This window comes from Miniopterus schreibersii (genome assembly GCF_964146895.1).
Source record: "Miniopterus schreibersii genome assembly, chromosome: 16".
NCBI classification, from domain to species: Eukaryota; Metazoa; Chordata; class Mammalia; order Chiroptera; family Miniopteridae; genus Miniopterus; species Miniopterus schreibersii.
In genome coordinates this window covers 31,081,250-31,100,452 of record NC_138116.1, presented here as the reverse complement: position 1 = coordinate 31,100,452, position 19,203 = coordinate 31,081,250, and the positions used below count along the sequence as shown (strand labels likewise).

Below are 19,203 nucleotides of genomic sequence, written 5' to 3'. Positions count from 1 at the left end.
AGACAAACAGTGAATCCATACAAAGTATTCTGTATCATTACTGTTTACATGAATTCAGTAAAATCCTTGGAATGGGGGGTTTAAGCAGTTGAGCCAGTAGGAGGAATCACCACACTATGAAAGATTGAAGTGAAGCCCAGCCACCCAACCCATGGGTTTCATGCTCCAGCCTCCCTCGGGAGGGTCTTACCAGGGCGCCATCTGTCAGAGTGCAGCCAGAGAAGCGTTTTGCAAGAAATCCCTCAAAGTTAGTTGTTCTCTGAATAGCAAAAAGAAGCAATTTCACTTCAATTTCCTTAGCTCTGGTCCGCATAATCTTGGCAAGTTCTGTCCTTCAAAATAAAGAGATAATATTGTCTATATGTACCCCGATATTCATAGCAGCACAGTTTACAATAGCTAAGATCTGGAAACAGCCCAAGTGCCCATCAGTAGATGAGTGGATAAAAAAAGCTGTGGGACATTTATACCATGGAATACTACGCAGCTGTAAAGAAGAAGAATCTCATACCCTTTGGGGCAGTATGGATGGACCTGGAGAATATTATGCTAAGCAAAATAAGCCAGGCAGAGAAAGACAAACATCACATGATCTTGCTTATACGTGGAAGCTAAAGAACTTAATAAACTGATGAACAGAATAGATTCAATGACATGGAAGCATAGATGAGACTGACGAATGTCAGAGGGATGGAGGAGGGCGGGTGGGTGGAGGGGAAGAGAGTAACCAAAGATTTTATATGCATATATGCACAACCCAAGGTCACGGACAATGGTGGGAGGAGGGACTGGGGAGGGGGATGGGACGGGGTGGAACGGGTCATTGGGGAGAAAAAGGGACATCTGTAATATTTTAAACAAAAATAAAATTTAAATCTAAAAAAAAAGAATACTATCAAATAAATGGATCATTCAAGGTAAGACAAAGTAAATTACTTTTTAAAAAATATTAAAAATTTTTTTTAATGTACTGACTTGAGAGAGCGAGAGGGTGAGTGTGAGAGAGAGCACAAGGCTGTTCCACTTATTTATGCATTCACAGGTTGCTTCCTCTATGTGCCCTGACTGGGGATCGAACCTGCAACCTTGGCATGTCCGGATGACCAACTGAGCTACCAGGCCAGGGTACAGAGTAAATGGTTTTAGCTTATATTTTTTTTAAAAAGTATGTGGTCATTTCAAATCCTGAGATCTGTTACCAACTTAGTTTAATGCTTGGGGAAGAGAAACACATATTCTAAATAAGAATTTTAAGGTGAAATTATCCAACAGTCAAAAAAAAAAACAAATCAAGGACCATGGACACAAATTTGTTTACATTGTTACTACTATTTTTAAATATTTAAACTTTTCAATACTTCGTTAATAATATATATGAAACACTCCGTATTTGATACAAATGCATATTTTCTATGTAATTTCTCAAGCCCTCCGTATTCTAAGGAAATAACCATCTCCTCGAACAGAGAGCAGGAACCCTGGAAAGGCAGGTGGGAGGCTAGACTCCCCATGTGAAAAGTGATACCATGTGTTTAGGTGGTTCCTGCCTGTCTATGTGCCACTCAAGTGCTCTGTTTCAGAATGTAAGTTGTTCGAGAACAGTGACATATGAGTTCTGAACTGAGCTATGCTTAACTTCCCCCACAAATAAATGACAAAATCAAACAGGTTTATGTGAGAACTATATATTTGTAGGATTTTAGCCAGAACTCGAACAATGAAAGCTTAGCAGCAACACGACCATCACTGACACGATAGCAGGTCTGCTGGCCGTCGTATACTTCCAGGCACCTGCGGACTTCATTTTTCAGAGTTAGCTTGCAAGTCACTGAACTGTAGGCTGAAGAGAATTACCAATTTCTCAAGCAATTCATCTTTCTTTGCTAATCAGGACTTAGAAAGTGACAACCACAACTGACCTTGAATCAATACTGAAAGGTTATCTAAATCTATGGTAGCAAATGTGTTTCTTAAAACAGCGGCCACACAGGATGTACACCACCAAGAGTAAACCCTAATACAAACTACGGACTCTGGGTGATGATGGTGTCAATGTGAGTTCACCGACCGTAACAAACACACCATGCTGGTGGGGGATGTCGGTAATGAGGGAGGCCATGCATGTGGGGGGCAAGCGTATATGGGAAATCTCTGTGTCTTCCTTTCACTCTTGCTGTGAACCTAAAATTACCCTAAAAAATAAATTCTATTAAAAAACTAAAACCACAAAATCAACAACTTCCCTTAAAATATATCCCCCACCAATGTGATTAAAGCTTGCAACTTGACTGTATTCTCTGTGATTTTAAGATGACTATAATGAATTACTCTAAGGTGGCTGAGTTATGCTTAGATATGGAAGTTTTTAATTAACCTGGAGTTAATGTAATTGGGAATTATTAGAAGGAACTACAGAACTAATACAACCCAGTTACCACCACTGTTATGGTATAGTTGCAAGTAAAAAGTAAGTTTTAACTCTAACCTTAGGTTGGACACACTGATCTAACCTTCTTGGGCTTTAGTTCTTGGACATACAGGGACTATGTGGCCCCAGGTTACACTCATGGACACTGAGGACAGGGTGAGCAAAAAGTCTTTAAATGTGTAGAACATTCAGATGTCAACACTATTAACTATCCAAAGGCTAGAAACACTCTTCTTATGGGTGGGGAATTTATTCAACAAGTATTTCCTGCTGGTTAACTCTGTCAGTGAAGTAGGTACTACCCCTGTCCCTATGGAGCTAGCTATCTATCAAGTGAGAAAAGCATAATGATGATGGATATATACAACTGCAAACTGTTAGGATCTGTGTGATTCAGGCAGAGGAGAAAATAGGGGGCAATGAACCACCATAGGTAAATTTGGTTGCTGAATCTTGAGTTGGTGAAGTCAAGAAGGCAGGCTATTCAAGGCAAGGACTAGGCCAAAGGGAAGTCCTGGAGCGAAGACGGTAGCAGAGAGTGGGGCGATAATTGGATATAAGGAAGTGCTTGATGGCATCAGGAAGTGATTCCAACCCACGAGACAACATGGAACCACTAAAGACAGGAGAACTGATTTCAATGAACACCAAAACCAGTAGACTTGGAAGCTACCTTGTGACATGGCAAAATTCTACTGCAATCCTCTCGGTCATGTACCACTCTCGTGGAAACATTCGGCCGTATTTCTCCTCATAGTCCACAAGCTGGCGTTTTATCCAGGCATAGCGTCTGTCGATTTTGTCCAGCCAGGCAACCTTAGAAAACCAGGGAACAAAATCCACCCCAGCATTTAGAAGTAGTGTTGACAGTTTAAGGAAACAGCAAAAACACGGAACCGAGAAAAACCCAGCCAAACTCTTTTCTTCTCATGGTTTTAAAGAATCTAGGCTACTTATTTACTTGATCCAGAGGTTTATACCCTGAGGTCCATGACCAGGCTTCAAAAGTCTGTAATTTCCTGAAACTGTATGCAAAGTTTTATGCATAAGTGCCTTTTTCTGGAGAGAAGTTCTTTAGCTCTCATTAATTTTTCCAAAGGGTCAGTGACCCCAAAATGGTTAAGAACCACTGAACCATATAGTTAGCCCCTAGGATTCACGGTTCAACGTTCAACTCTTTAAGACAGTAATACTAATAAAGTATAAATCAGCAGACTTGAGAGCATTCAACTTTCAATAAAATACAAATGTCACATCTGATCTTATTTGGTTAATACTTACATCTTGGTTTTCTTGAAAAAGTACTAGATACTCTGACAGATGCTGTTTAATAAACTTTTTGATGATTTCCTGTTTGATTCTGGGGTCCAAAATATTAGCAACCAGACATGCGTCTCGTAGGACATTGCTGGGTCCTCCTGGCCTCTGTTAAAACAAACACACAGCAGTTCAAAAGCCAGAAACAACCTCTAAATCTCATGGCCTCTGACAGCTGCTACTTCTCGCTCCTCTCTTGAAGTTGTTATTACTTCCACTCCCGACACTCATTGTTCTGCTGTGGATGGATATTTTAGTTACTCGGTCCTCGATGAGAGACTCATTAAGCTAGAGTGCAGTAGCCAATATAAAAGCTCCTCTGTCAATCAGCAATGAGACATTTTGAAAAACATGGCCAGTAATGATGACAGGAAATTTTGCTTTCCTAATACCAAAGCTGAAATCACCCTGTGGAAGAGCCCGGAAGGCTCAATGACCCCATATGTGCCACTTCCACTGATTCCAACCTCAGATTCCTGTTCTTAAGGTGCTATATTCGTGCCAAACAGTAAGGTAGCATTTGAAACCTAAAACCAGGTTCCAAACTACCAGACTTGTTTTACTGATAGTCAGCCACCCAGATATGCAGCTAAAGGTAAAATATCATATTCGCCCCTTGTCCTAAAAAGAACAGTAGAAGGACATCAAGGAGCTGTATTGATACATCACAATGGGAAGGCCTTTGTCATTACCGAAGGCAATTCAGTCTTGCTGAACCTTTCTTTATGGTAACTCACTGAATGTACACGATTGGCTGAGTGGACTATAGTGAAAAGAACACCTGGAACCTACTCTTGGCTTGGGGAATTAGCCATGTAGCTTTGGCATAGTTACTGAACCTCATCTGAAAAATAACAGACTTCAGGTGATTAGTAAGGTTCTTCCAGATCTTTGTGTTTTGTTTTATTTTTGTCATTTCTGTCCAATGTACCCACCTGCACTGAAGTTTACGTGTTTCATAGTGTTACCTAAGCTGCCTCAGAGCTCAGCTGTTGACATGCCGACTAGCCCCACGCTGAGTGGCTGTTATGTCATCCTCTGAGCACACCGCCTGCTCACCTCTTGCTTCTGGGTAAAAGCATTTGATCTAATAGAGAAGTCACGGAAGCCAAAACCCATGAGCTCACGGGTTCAGATTCTTTCATTTCAAAAGGACTTCATAGGTTACCTTGGATAATTACTTTTAATACCATGAGTTCCATTTGTGAAATAGAAATAACAGCACAAGGCCTTTATGAAAAGTCAATAGCCATTAAAAAGGAAAAAAAAGAAAACTCTTAAAAAACCACTGTTATCCAATCATAGAAAAAGGAAGCAAGTTGATAGAGAAAACCATTGTAACTTCATCTGCCTGGTGCAATCTGGGAAAAAGAGGTAACATAGATCATGGTTACTTTCTTCTAAATACTAAAGCTGGGCTCCATCCACAGCTTTCTGAAACTTCCTGAAACTGGGATGAACAACAGATTCGACACTAAGAAGAGTCTGATGCTTATAATCTGTGAATACCTTATGATCTCTTTTCACAGACTGGCTTTCCAGCATCCACTCCCCGCCGTTACATCAAATGAATAACGATATGAAGTTCTCACAGGAACATGCTTTACAAGTAAAATGTGGAATTACCAGAAGGCAAGCAGACATGGGCAGGCATTAAAATCAGGAGCCTTCCTATAGATAAAAATAATCTACAAAGCTGGGGCAGCTCCCCCCACATACTTCTTAAGTTTCTTTTATGGAGCACAAGAAAAAAATGATTAAGATATCTCTAGTTATTGAATTATAATGTAGACTCAGGAAACGTTCCCTGGCTCAGTAAATAAACATATATCCACCATCTCTGCCACCAGGGCAGTGAGGAATGCGCCTGCCGGTGTGTGCTGCGGCTCATATCTTCGTTGAACAATTCTTTCTCTTGAAATAGCTCAAATAATAGAAGAATAAAAGCTTTTGAAGGTTCTTCACTCCCCGACACATGCAAAGCATTAAGATTATGTCTGCTACAGTTTGAAGGTAGAGCAAAAGGCAGTTAAACAAGCACAGTGCCAGCCAAGTGAGGCAAAGTTTGTTATATGAGAAGTGCGACCAATAGCTCACAAGTGAAATACTGTGGGCTTCCCAGACACAACACAAACAGCTATGCTACCAGTGAGAGCAAAAGGGACTCATGCCAAAGAACAGAATTCTGATTGTTAAAGGCGAGTCTCCGAACTGTGTCACTCCAAGTTACATAAGCCTGTGGACTGCCCTCCAGTTGTCTTTTCACCAAACTGAAACCAATAAGTTATGTAACAATCCTAAAAAAACGCTGTGGCTTGAAGATTTTAATTTTTTTAAACACAGCCATGAGAAAAAAGGAATTTGCTGGGCAGAAAAGATATTAGGTTTGACATACATTAAGTGAAACCAAAACAAATCCTCATTTTTGATGCTGAAAGAACACAAATGAGGAATCAACATTACTTTGGGATATTTAAAATCAAGGATGGTCTCACTGCCCTGAACCTCTGGCAAACAAACTGATGGCTGCCAGCAAACACTTTTGGAATGATGAATGGGAATAGTAACTGTAGTGAGTGTGAGTTAGGTACGAATGGCGATAATACTAAAGACTGGAGAGAACATGTTACACAATACCTTGGTACCCTGGGAAGGAAATGCTTCTTCAAAGTCGGCCAGGATTTGCTGTCCTAACTCTGTCTGGGCAGCCTTCACTCTGTAGAGAAAAGAGAACATATCATTGTCTGGTAATTTTCAAATATTTTTAAGTAATTATGCAAAGATCTATAGAGGTCAGAACTGTTGGAGTCTTTAGAGGTAGGGAAGGAGGGGTGGCTAGATAAGAGCAACCACACACTAGTTAGTAGCAGGTTTATGAGCAGGATCCAGGTATCCGATTTAATTGCAAGATGGATTTTCTATATACGTAGATTTTCCATATCCAAGTTCTTTTAGGCCACACTGCACCTGTCATGAGGTAGTATATATTAACCTTTACAAAATGCCATTAGGTGGTAGTTATACTGCGCAAAAAATACTCTATAATAAGGCCCAAATCAAATATAAATTCATTTTGAATTACCGGTATAACTGCTCACCACTCCTTGAAGTCAGGAGTGGGAGCAGAGCTCCATACTGTTTCAGAGTTGGGTTTTTTCCCCAGTGCAGGGACAAGATCAGGATCATAAGTTTTAACAAACTGAGAGTGAAGGCCATTGAATGAAGATTTAAGTTCATTGGGAAGATTGTGAATATCAAGACTGAATTAGGATGAAAAACCAGCTAGAGAGGGAAGGTCAGTCCTTAACACAGTGGTTTGTATGTACACTAGGAGCAAAACAAATATTTGTCAGCTTTAATGAAAGGAGAAAGCAGCAGCAGCTGGGATGAGAAAGGAAGTTGCTGGCATCGTCCTGCGTCCCCTGCAATGCCCATGCCCTCCACCAGCGGGCCAGGTCACAGCCAGCCTCTGGAGCTGGAGTGGAGAGAGGCTCCGGGGCCACTGCTGAATTGCCCTGAGTCCGAGGCAAATATTTTATCTTTGCTAAAAGCACCAAAAAATAGTGTTCTTCCCTTCTTGGTCTCCACCCTGTTACTTTGGAATTAACTTTATGAAGTTTCTAGAAATCGTGAGCAGCTCAAAACCACAATTTCTTTGGCTACTAGGCAGTGCCTAGCAACCTACTGAGATTTTTTTTCTTTTAATGAGGGGATAGGCAGGACCCAAAGCAGTCTGATTTTTCTGTGGCATAGTCATAATTATGCCCTTATTTTAAATACTTTCCAGGGGTTTTCCACTATCTTCAAAAGGTTTAAAAGCACTCTGATAGGTGGGTTTGCGACCTTTTTAGTTAGTTTTCAAGGGGCTAGAAACGGCCAAAATAAGGCTATTTATTATTGGCATAGGCCCCCCCGCCCCCAAATCAGAATCAAGGCCACCCATCTAGAGTTGCCCAACAGACAACAGGAAACATTTCTGATAGGAGAGAAGAGAACAAGCTTTTGTAAAATTGTACCTTGGAGGTCTTGTAACTCCACATAATGGGCCAGGCAGACAGACTCCCCTGGTGCCAGGTCATAAGACAGAGCTTCCAGAGCCTCAGGCCCCTCTGATCCTACTCTCCTCTTGGCAACACCCAGAAAGCACTGCTCCCTCATAAGCCACTGGACAATTCCTGGGGGTGAAGTCCCATCCCAGGCAGGGACACTCTAGGCCATAGTCTCAGGGCTCCTGAGCATCTCAGTGGTACCGATGGTCCCTGCTGTGCCTCTGTCACCCCACCACCCTTTAACTCCATCTTCTTGCTGGATTTGAAACTGAGGTGCCGGAAAAGACAACCAGAGGCTTGGTACTTCCAGAGTGTAGAAGAGAGGGTAAAGTACCAGACTGATCTGCAGACCCCCTTGCCATCTTTAGTCCATTTTCTAGACTGTCTTGAGACAGTCTAGACTCAGCTGTGCCACCAGTGAGCTACATGAAATCATAAGTCACTTTCCCCACATGGGCTACAGCTAAGGATAGTCTTGAAATAAGAGGGTGGAGGCCTGTACGAGACACCTTTCGGCATCCTCTCCTGCACTGGTTATTCTACAACAGCCCTCTGGCAGCGCTGTTGACAGATGACTACAAGTCAGATGTATAATTAATGTCCGAGCTGAAGAATACACTTCTGCATACAAATGTTTCCAAGTGCAGTTTCTGAGTATCTATCAGTGACTCAGATGAAAGAGCAACCATGTCCCTTACTGACATTAATGACAGTGTCTGTAAACCCAAATCACGATTCCATGTATCAGGGTGAGATGTGAACAGTAGTCCTTACAATCAGTTACCCAAACAGGATCCTAGAAAAAAATCCCGTGAAAGAATCTATCTTCAAGTTGACTCCTTCATTTATATTCCTTCCTCTCATCACAATGAAAAGAAAATGCCTACTGCAAAGAGTGAACAACTGAGACTGTTAGCAGAGCACATAGGTGGGTTGAGCTACCATGGTTTCCTAGTCACTATTATGAAAATCAATCTACAACTGATAGAGAAGAGGGTGGTAAATAAAGATTTCTCCTGGCATTCAAATAAGCCCGGCCTGATTGAGTGGTGACAACTCAGTGTTGAGCATTCTTAGGAAATAGAAGATTCACTGTGCCGCCCAGAAAGAAAGGTCAACCAACTGGCTTCTGGCATCCTCCGTGCCATTCCTAAATGTGTTACCAGTTTTCATAAGGGGTGGCAGCAAAGGGGCAGCAAATTATGAAAATTATTTAGACATTTGTAGGTAAAGTAACCCCAATGCTTCCATTACCTTGTGAATGACAGTCCCAAAGAAAGTACCCACAAAGGTTCACAATAAAGTGACCTTCCAAATACTTAGTCTGTACTGGCCGGAGTGGTTAATTAGCCACATTAGTCTGAGATGCTCCATTTCCAAACAGACAGGCTCTATAATCTCAGCCCAGAATCTTAGAGTGACTCAGCTGAATGCTTTTAAGATCATAAAGTACAACCCTCGCACTTTTGAAACCCTTACACTTCCGAAACTTACACTTTTGAAACTGAAGTTCCTTCAGAAGGAACTTGTCCAAGAACACACAGCTGGGCAGGCCTTGTCATTCTTTACTTTAGTTTCTTTTATCACTACACCATGTGACCCCAGTCTGCCAAGTATCTCTCACATATATGGGATTAGGAATAGCCCTGAAAAATATTTTTTAGTTCAAGGGTTTCACAGGTTTCCTGAGAATGTAAGAGTCTTCCATTCTTTCTCAGGAAATATTGACTGATTACTAGTAACATTTGCTTTCACGGATATTCTAAGTCAGGAGGATTTGTAATGTGAAGGTGATATTTTAAAAAAAATCTTTCCTTCAATGCTATATTAATGTTTAAGCATTTTCCAGAAGGGTATTTGGAAATAAATAGCTGTATTCAAATCAAGGTCCATGAACTTCATATTTCAAATGTACAAGCAAAGATTTCAGAATACAACCTTTTGTATGATTTCTACAATTTATAGACAGCAAGCTATTAAATTAGAGAAGCTGAAGCAATGCATAGGGTATAACTCTTTTGCCTTCTCTCCTCCCCACTAAACAAACAGCTATTTCTATCATTTCCAGATGGTTCTACCATCACTATGTAAACATCAGGGAGGAAAATCACCAGAAATGATGCTAAAAATAAGAAGCCTGGACTTTCCTCAAACTTTTAATATCTCTTGAAAAACAACTATAGTCAAGCACTGAAAACAAGAAGGTTTCTTCTCTGAGTTATTTTCAGTGTTATTTAACAGCACACACTCTATATTAACCTACACAAAATTTTTGCAAATAGAGGTTTTCCACTAAAAGAAAAGTAAATCCTCCTGTGTTTGCAGCAACCCTACATGACAATGAGTGTTTGCAGCACTGAAATATATTGACCAAGTGCTATATTTTCTCTTCATAAGGGGAATGTCATTACAGCAGTGATCATGACATCCCTTCAAATCTATAAAACCACCTTTTTGAAAAAAATGTTAGAAAGCAGAGTCCTAAAAGAGTACAATCTCTTTTGTCTCTCTGTTGCTTTTTTATAAATTAAATTCAGTTCTGCTGCATTCCTGCCATCAACAATACCCATCACACACAACCAACCAATTGGTAACCAACTCCTCAACACATCTCCTTGACCTCATGGCCACTGTCTTGGTATGGTCCTTATCTTTTCTAGTCTAGAACACAGTCTCAACTCCCAGTCTAAGCCACCAGACTTCTACAAAATACAAGTGAGAACATGCCCCTCCCTACTTAAAATCTTTCGCTGCCTACACATATATAAGCTCTTTAGCAGGGCCCAGGGGACTCTGACCTTACACACCTATAGGCTTTGACTCTCCATCATCTCCCAAGTGCCATGATGTTCTCTCTCTTCTATTCCCCCACCCTCCTTCTTGTCCGGCTGGTAAGATCCTACCCATTCTTTTAAAATCAGATTAAAACTGAATTCTCCTATGACCCCAACTCTCAGCCCCTGAAGGTTCAGTCTATCAATTCCTCTTCTAAGATCCTGCTAGGTCTTATACAGCAAGACCAGTTTCACTCTATCTGTGCTATACTGAAATTTTATATCAGTGTCTCTCTCCTCTACACAAAAATGGTAAACTCCTTGAGAGCAGAGAGTGTGTATTGCTTATCTCTGTGCCTCTGGTACTCCAGCACAGGGGATAGGATATAGAAGGTGTGCAGTAAATATCTTTCAGGTAAGTGAACATGAGAACAAATGCATGGGAAAAACAGGCTGACTCTGGACTATCGTGAGGACAGGGGGAGGAGCTATTGCCACCTTCCCAGCTCCCCCATGCACTGAGAGCAAGTCTGCCTTCTCAGTCCAAGCCTCCTTCTTTCTTGCAGCTCATAATGCCCTATTTGTACACTGTCTTAGCTGCTTTCCATTTCCAGTGTGATATGGCGATCAGCCATCTCTAAGTGTGGAGGGGTTAGGAAGGATGAGGGAAAGGGTGGTGACCTCCCTGGTACTCTGCCAAGCTCTGTTCCGACATTCCTTCCTAGTTCTTTGGCGTTTCCACTGTAAGAGGGCACACTGAGTGCATGTTGCCATCTCCCCTTCCTGCCCCAGAGCCTTAGAAATAATAAAAAGATTTTAATAAAAATTCAGAACCATACAAAAAAAATGTGGTAGACTAGAAACTCTGAGTCTTGAGTGATTTGTTACAAGGAAATAAACAACTGGAATAGTTTCCCTCACAAATGTGGACAACTGAGAGTTGTTCAGATACACAACTCACCAGCTGCCACTCCAAGGATGGCAGGCCAGCAACTATCTGATACAAACAGCTTTAGAAGACATGGTCAGGAGTTGGTAAGGGTATGGTGGATGGGGCATCTGCATCACACAGCTAGGTCAGACGACATTGGAGGTTCCTTCTGATGATAAGATTCTAGACTGAACATGCTGAGCGAAGTGCTCCAGCACTTCCCAGCACCATGTTTTCTTAGAAAGGAAAATCATTTTCTCCCATGACATTTTACCTTTCGGAAAGCTGCCGGATCTGAGGAATTCCCATGTACTTGTGGAAGTGCTCCAGAACGTTCATTACACCCTGGAGAAGATTAGCAACTTCCCCATACTGCCTCCGCCTGGTCATGGCTCTGCAAGGAAATAAGAAGTTGAGAACTCTAGAAAAACACACAATTTAATAAGCATATACCGAGCACTAAAAAAGTATGGTGCTGTGCATTGGGGGAGGGGGAATAAGACCTGGTCCAAATCCTTAAGGTGACAACATTTAGTCAGGGAGAGAGCCAAATACACATCTAACTAATACCAAATAGGATGAACTGAGTTCTACACAGAAGTACTAGTTATGTGCTATGGGAGGTACAAAAGAATGTGGGAATAGTGGATTCTCATTGGGTAGGGGAGGGGAATCTGGGAAGACTATGAATTTGGGATTTGACTTGGGTATCACGGGATTAGTAGGCTTTTGACAGAGAACAGGGGTAAGGATGTTATTATCTGAGCATTACAGTTTATGAACAAACCAAACACCTCTTCCCAGGATATAACGAAGGGCATTTATATGTTACCTTAGATCTGTCGGTTTTAAGCCAATGTTAAGCAACTCTGTCAAGTGTGTCTACTTTTCCTATCGCAAAGGTTCATGAAGCATAAAAAAAGGATGCTGATAAAATCAACAGCTACAAACAGCAAGGAAGGACAAACCATTAGATCTAAATCTTCCATTAGGGTTGGGCTTTTAAATTAAAAGTATAATTTATGGCTTCCCTTCAGAGGCATTTAAAAAGATAGAATCAAGTTCAAGCCAAGATGTGACGTTGCTACCTGGTCAGATATGTTTGTGCAAAACTGAGCATCTGGGGGAAGAGACAAAGAAATTGCTCTTCCAGTCTCCCACTGGCCTCTGATCTCTCTGATCGCTACAGGAAAATGGACCAGGGTTCGCTGAAACTCAAGCAACGCCTGGGAGGGATCAGGAAGGAGTCTGTCTCCGCCCCCGACTTTGGATACTGCATCTACATTTCTGTGAAGATGCTCCTTCTCTGTTCACACATGGGGTTACACTGAGGCTGGGGCAGGGGGAATTCTCAGCCTGGGACAGACCACAGAAGAGAACTGACATGTCAGGATCTTGCTAATGAAGGCCTTTACACTGCTTCTCTGTGGTAAATAACCAGCTCTTCCCCATGCATCATTCTCTACAGCTCCTCTATAAGCCAAACAGGAAACTACTGTATTTGAAAAAGTGGGTTGAATGATAAATCAAAGATCTCTTTCCATACGATACATTCAACTCCAGTGCAACTCAGCCCAGCAAGCGATACATTCAACTCCAGTGCAACTCAGCCCAGCAAGAACAGGAAAACCTGCCAAGGCCAAGGCTGTAGGGAGGGACTAATCGACCTGGTCACCTTGTGGGCCCCAATGGTAGAGACCTACCACATGGAAAAGACCCATATTCTTGGAGTCATTCTCCACATGCTTTCTGGGTCCCCTTCAGACTCACTTGCATCTCACTTCAAAGTGTCAGGTTGTGCCCTGGCCGGTGTAGCTCAGTAGTAGAGGGTCGAGGGTTCGATTCCCAGTAAAGGGCAAGTACCTTAGTTGCAGGCTCGATCCCCGGCCCTGGTTGGGGCATGTGTAGGAGGCAACCAATCGATTTATCTCTCTCACAGCAATGTTTCTCTCTCTCTTTCCCCACCCCCTCCCTTCCACTTTCTCTGAAAATCAATGGAAAAAAATATCCTCAGGTGAGGATTAACAACAACAAAGTGTCAGGTTGTTTGTTGGGTTTGAACATCAGAGGGCACAAAGCAAACCTGGTGACTGAACATTTGAGGCGGATTTGCAGAAAGTAGGGCAGGATGGTGAGACTATACTGCCTGAAAAGTAAATAAACCTATGATGCTGTTTTCTATGTGACCCATTCATTTCCTGTGGCCCAAAAGAGAAAGTTGACACTGCTTACTCGAGGGAATCGACGCCGCCCGCCAGCATGTGCAGGTGGTTGAGCGTTGTGATGGAGGTGGTCAGGTGGCGTTTGGCATGATCTAACTGCTTAATATCACGGGTGATTTCTTTCACCTAAATATTGAAACCACAGGAGAAAAGGAGGAAGATTAAGAAAGATGTAAACCCACCTGCAAGTAGCTCCACAAGAAAATAATGCAAATGAAGGAAAAAACCCTCGGGTTATACCCAAAACTAGTACAAAATAACACTGAATATAAACTGTAATTGAAAAATAAAATGTAAAATAAATCCCTCTCAGGTTAGCCCTTGGAGAAACGATAGGCTTTCTCACAATAGATAGTTAAAATAATTTTCAATCAGCCTATTTAAATGTAATTTGGCATTTCTTCAACTGTTTACCCAGGGCTATAAAATCCTGTTGTGAGAATGAAATAAACTTTATTTCTCACCCCCAATGGCGTGATTCAAATAGAAATCTAGTACGGAGTATGCTGAGCCCAGGAGCCAAGCACAGCGCACCTTTTCTTGAACAAGGTCAGGAAAGAACACCTTCTGCCACTGGGAATACTAGCTTCAATACAAAACGGATAGTCTTAGTTGGCTAATTCTACTGAGATGGTCTTTATTCATGGAACTAGGGTTTATTGTCTGGTCTTCAGAAAAGAAAGACTTCCTCTCAAATTTGAAGAAGATTAAAATGTAAACCCTGTAATGTAAGCTTAACGTGTAATGTCATGAGAGGAGAGGCACACTCTTTGAGGAGTGAGAAGGAAACTGGGGGAGTAAATCCCGACAGTGCTGATCTGGCAGGTCCAGAGGAAGAAGCTCTGGATCTGGGAATACAGGTATGTTTCAGTCACCAGAAAAGGACATTCAGTAGTGGAGCAGGAACAACTCTCCAACTTTACCAACACCCAGGTGAACTCTTCCACTAACTGCCTGAGTCCGTGTTGACCAAGCAGCTTTCTGAAGAGCAACTTGCTTTCCAAGGATCTTTGATACCTGGAAGGGAGTGCCCTGGTACCAGGCACTCCCTCCCAGTCACTGGAAGGATATACCTCCTATTAAAAGTGAAAAACCTAGGCCCTGGCTGGGTGGCTCAGTTGGTTGGAACATCATCCCGTACACTGAAGGGTTGGGGGTTCGATTCCTGGCCAGGGCACATACCTGGGTTGCAGGTTCAGTCCCTGGTCAGGGTGCGTACAGGGGGCAACTGCCTGATGTTTCTCTCTCTCCCCCTTTCTTTTGCTCTAAAAATCAATTTAAAAACAAACATATCCCTTGGTGAAGATTAAAAATTTTTTTAAAAACTCAACAAAATAAAAAAAGTGAAAAATCCAGTAGTGAGTTAAGTTCACGTGACCTGATTTTCTAGTTGGATCACCCTGCATGAACTCATAAAGATTATGACCTGCACAGCTCACTTCCACACTCAGACCAGCAAGGTTTTCTGTAACCAAAAAAGTAGGGGGCAAATGACAATAATAATGGCTTCCATTCCTTGAGCAACTAACACAAGCCTAAGACTATGCTCAGTGCTCTTCACGCACTTGATTCTTATAACCCTTTGAGCTAGATGTTGTTATTCTTATTTACAGTTGGAGAAACTGGAATTCAGAGACATTACATTATGTAGTCAGAATCTGAGCCCCGGAGCTGGCGTTTCACAGCGCCTCGCACTGAGTACGAGAGGGTGGGGCTGGATTCTTGGTCAGCAGCGGGGCCTTCAGAATACATCACTGGAGGACAGATTTGCAGAGAGAACTTAATCAAAACCATAAGCATGTATCATCCGCAGGACACATCCACCTCCCAGATCCAGGAACAGTTTTCATGCGATACCAAGTTAGATATCGTATATCTTAATAATGGCTTCCACTCATTGAGCAACTAACCCAAGCCTAGTACTATGTGTGATTTCAAATACGTGATATAAACAAATGTTAGAGAAAGGAATCCAAAATGACTAGGAAACTATTTAAACACAAGGCTGCAAATATCGGGCGGCAGGGAATGTGAGCCGCTGCATCTCTAGCTCCTCCTCCTGAACTGATCTGGGATGTACTCAGAGGGCTTGTTTTAGAGATGTGGGTGCTGTGGTTGGCAGCAAATGGGAGTAAAAGCCCACTAACCAGTATAACTGGATGAGAGGCAAACTTCCTCTTCTGGAGCAGAAAAGTTAGGAAGAAACCTAAACTCACCATTTGCTCTGATTTTTCTGCTTTGTCTTTGATATCTTTGATTTTGCCGAAGAGTTGCTGAATCGCTTTCTGGGCCTCTTCGAGCGCCTAGAATAAGAGAAATAGATGAAAAACTAGACGGCACCAGTCCCTACACTGTAATCAAGCCCAGCTTCAGAAGAAACTTAATAAAGTTCTCTTGATTCATTGTACTCACGCTGACAATTCTACTGGACCAAAGTAGTAGAGACAGAGTCCAGCATTTGGATACAGGCAAATACTCAGGATTCTTGCCAATATGCGTCATAAAGTTTTAATTTAAAAACTAAACTATTTCCCTCTATCTCAGTGATTACTACACGTATTGATGACAACAAATAAACAGGACATGCACATCTGTGCATGTGTGTGCGTGTGTGTGCACGCACACACACATGCAGTAACCTTCAAAACCTGTAGAGAGACAGAGGTGACTCTAAGTTGGGGGTAGGGGAAGCTCTGAATTTTGGAAGTTCCAGAACACTGTGCCTTCGAAAATATCACAACTGTCCATGGGGACTCCAGAATTGCGGCAAACTTTAAGGACATTTATGGTACCCCACTGGGAAACCAATGAAATGAAGTTAGAAAGGGACGCTTAAAGCTAATGGTGAGCCGAATGTTTCCATTAAAATAAAAACCTACCAAGACGAATGCCACGCATTAAAAATATTACAACCCACAGTAGCTTCTGCGAGGAGGGGAAGCAATATTCAGGGATTTGTGATGGTGCAAAAGCCACACACGTGTAGAACATGTGTACTTTTAAAAGATGCAGCAGCCCAAAGGACTCATGCTTCATTTCATCAAAAGCACTACATTCCGTTTGGATTTAAGAGTGGCCTGTCCTAATTGGGCTTCACTGGCCCTTTATAACTGTAATGACAAGACCAGTGTAACCCTGGAGCTGTGTGTGGCCATCTCTGCCTGCAGAGAAAAGCAGCCAGCCTCCCTGGGAAGGACAGCCTCACAGAGGGAAGAGGAAAGCGAAGCTGGGATGAGGGGAGAAAGACAAAAGCCCCGATGAATCATCTGAACCTCAGAATTCAGCTGTACCCAATGGAAGAGCTACCTCTAGACTACAAACTCATACATTTTCTTTTCTGCTTAAAAATTCCTCAAAAAGCAAACTTAAGTTGGCTTCCTCTGTAGGAAATTCCTTCCTTGATAGAGGTAGGGATTGGATGTCCTGTTTCTTCCCAGGGTTCCTGAGCTGTCCACTTCTGATACTGGGAATCTGTTCTTATTCTGAGCTCCCTGTCCTGTGTGCAGCTCAACTTGGCTTTCTTTTTTATTTCTTTTTCACTTATTTAATTTCTCTTTATTGTTGAAAGTATTACAGAAGTCCTCCCTTTCCCCCCATTGATCCCCTCTACCCCACATCCGACCCCCCAAACATGGCTTTCTTTTGGTCTTCTTCCACCTCCCCTGGGGTTTACAGGAGTTTTACATGTGGGGAGAGCGATGCTAAGCTGGTGCATGAGACTATGTTATGGCTCCTGCAATGAACGTCCGTCCAGAAGCTCCTCTGAGAAGTGTCCCTAGGCGCATTGGTTGCCAAGTCTGAGATACCGATTCCCACAGCTGCTCCACCACCTCCTGGGACGGTGTGTTTGCTCTGCTGGGTCCCTTTACTTACATCTACAAAGGTTTGGGAGCAAAGGAGCTCATTTCTGCCACCTAGACACAGGTATCTTAATCACTGGAAAGTTTGGTCTTGGAGTCAAAAAAGAGGCAATGGAATAGAACTGGGTCACTCTAAGCAGCTCCTCTCACTCCCATCCCACCAAAAAGGATGCCTTGCTCAGCAACTGTTTCCACTAAGCTTCCTGCCATCCTGTCTTTCTCATCCCAGGACTTGGCACTCCTGAAACAGCAGTGGTGTCGCCTCGGCCGGGGGGCTCAGTTAGTTGGAGCACTGTCCAGTGCACCAAAAGGCGGGGTATTCAATTCCCAGTTAGGGACATACCTAGGTTGTGGGTTCAATCCTCAGACTGGGCACGTATGGGAGACAACCGATTGATGTTTCTCCTCAGATCGCTGTTTCTCTTTCTCTCTCTCCCCTCCTTCCTATCTCTCTGAAATCAATGAAAAACATGTCCTCATGTTAAAAAAAAAGAAAAAAAAAAAAAAGAAAAGAGCCCTAGCCGTTTTTTCCCAGTGATTAGAACGTCAGCCCTAGGACTAAAGGGTCACAGGTTTGATTCCAGTCAAGGGCAGGTACCTCGGTTGCAGGGTCAATTCCTGACCCCAGTCGGGACGTGTGAAGGAGGTAACCAATCAATGTGTCTCTCTCACATCGAGGTTTCTCTCTCTGTCTCTCCCCCTCCCTTCCACTCTTTCTGGAAAATCAATGGAAAAAGTATCCTCAGGTGAGGATTAACAACAAAAAAGGCACTTTTCAATGATGGTCTCTTAATAGACTATGTATTTTTAGATTATTTGAGATATTTCAGATATTTTTAAACACTAGATTATATATTTTCTTTCTGGGATAACTGCAAAATCACTTATTCTTCTGGCTATGTTCCTCAAGAACTAGGACCAATTTTGATATCCACTTTATTCAATCAACAAACACTACACTGGAGATGTAGGGATAAAAAGCAATTCCTGCTCCCAAGAAGTTTATAATCTAGTTAGGTAAAGAGATAGGCTAACAAACCATAAGAACACTGAGGTATGATAAAGATATGTACAGAGTGTGGTGGGAGCCCAGAAGAACCGTCACCAATGCTGGCTTGTTTGTTTGATAGGAAGGGAAAGAGAAGGAAGGGAGGTCCAAGAAGTCTTCTGGAAGGAGGTCACAACTTTGCAACTTATTATTTGGGCCAGAGTATCTTAAGATAACAGTTGTAGAAGTAGCATGTACTAAATAAAATGCTATTTTTCAAATCCACTCTCTATCAGAAACAAATTCTCACCTTCCAGCAGCACAGCCCTTTGTAACTGAGGACTACCTAGATGTGAACCGTCGCTCTGAATTTCTGCAGTAGTTAGAGTCTCAACTACATTAGTCAGTAATTCACTCCTTCAATCATTGGACAAATATTTATTGAATATCTTCCATGTACCAGGCATAATTCTAGGTACTGGGAATCCAATGGCAGAAAAGACAGACATGGTCCCTCTCTCTGTCCTCAAGTAACTTATCTTGAGAAGTGGTGGGTGGGAGACTACTGGAAAAACAATAAATAAAAAAGAAAATTTCAGAGTGTGACAGGTGAGATGAAGGAGTTAAGCAGTGT

The 19,203-nt window shown here is 42.3% G+C and overlaps 1 protein-coding gene across 1 annotated transcript in view; it reads right to left on the bottom strand.

Moving 5' to 3' along the window:
* Positions 1–19,203, bottom strand: part of VPS53 (VPS53 subunit of GARP complex) — a 121,936-nt gene that overhangs the window by 69,906 nt on the left and 32,827 nt on the right. Inside the window, exons 5-11 of the mRNA XM_081162258.1 lie at positions 15,938–16,024; positions 13,732–13,847; positions 11,774–11,893; positions 6,383–6,461; positions 3,710–3,853; positions 3,102–3,244; positions 191–332 (exon numbers count right to left, since the gene is read on the bottom strand). Coding sequence (XP_081018384.1) covers positions 191–332; positions 3,102–3,244; positions 3,710–3,853; positions 6,383–6,461; positions 11,774–11,893; positions 13,732–13,847; positions 15,938–16,024 — 831 coding nt within the window. The remainder of the gene's footprint in view (positions 1–190; positions 333–3,101; positions 3,245–3,709; positions 3,854–6,382; positions 6,462–11,773; positions 11,894–13,731; positions 13,848–15,937; positions 16,025–19,203) is intronic.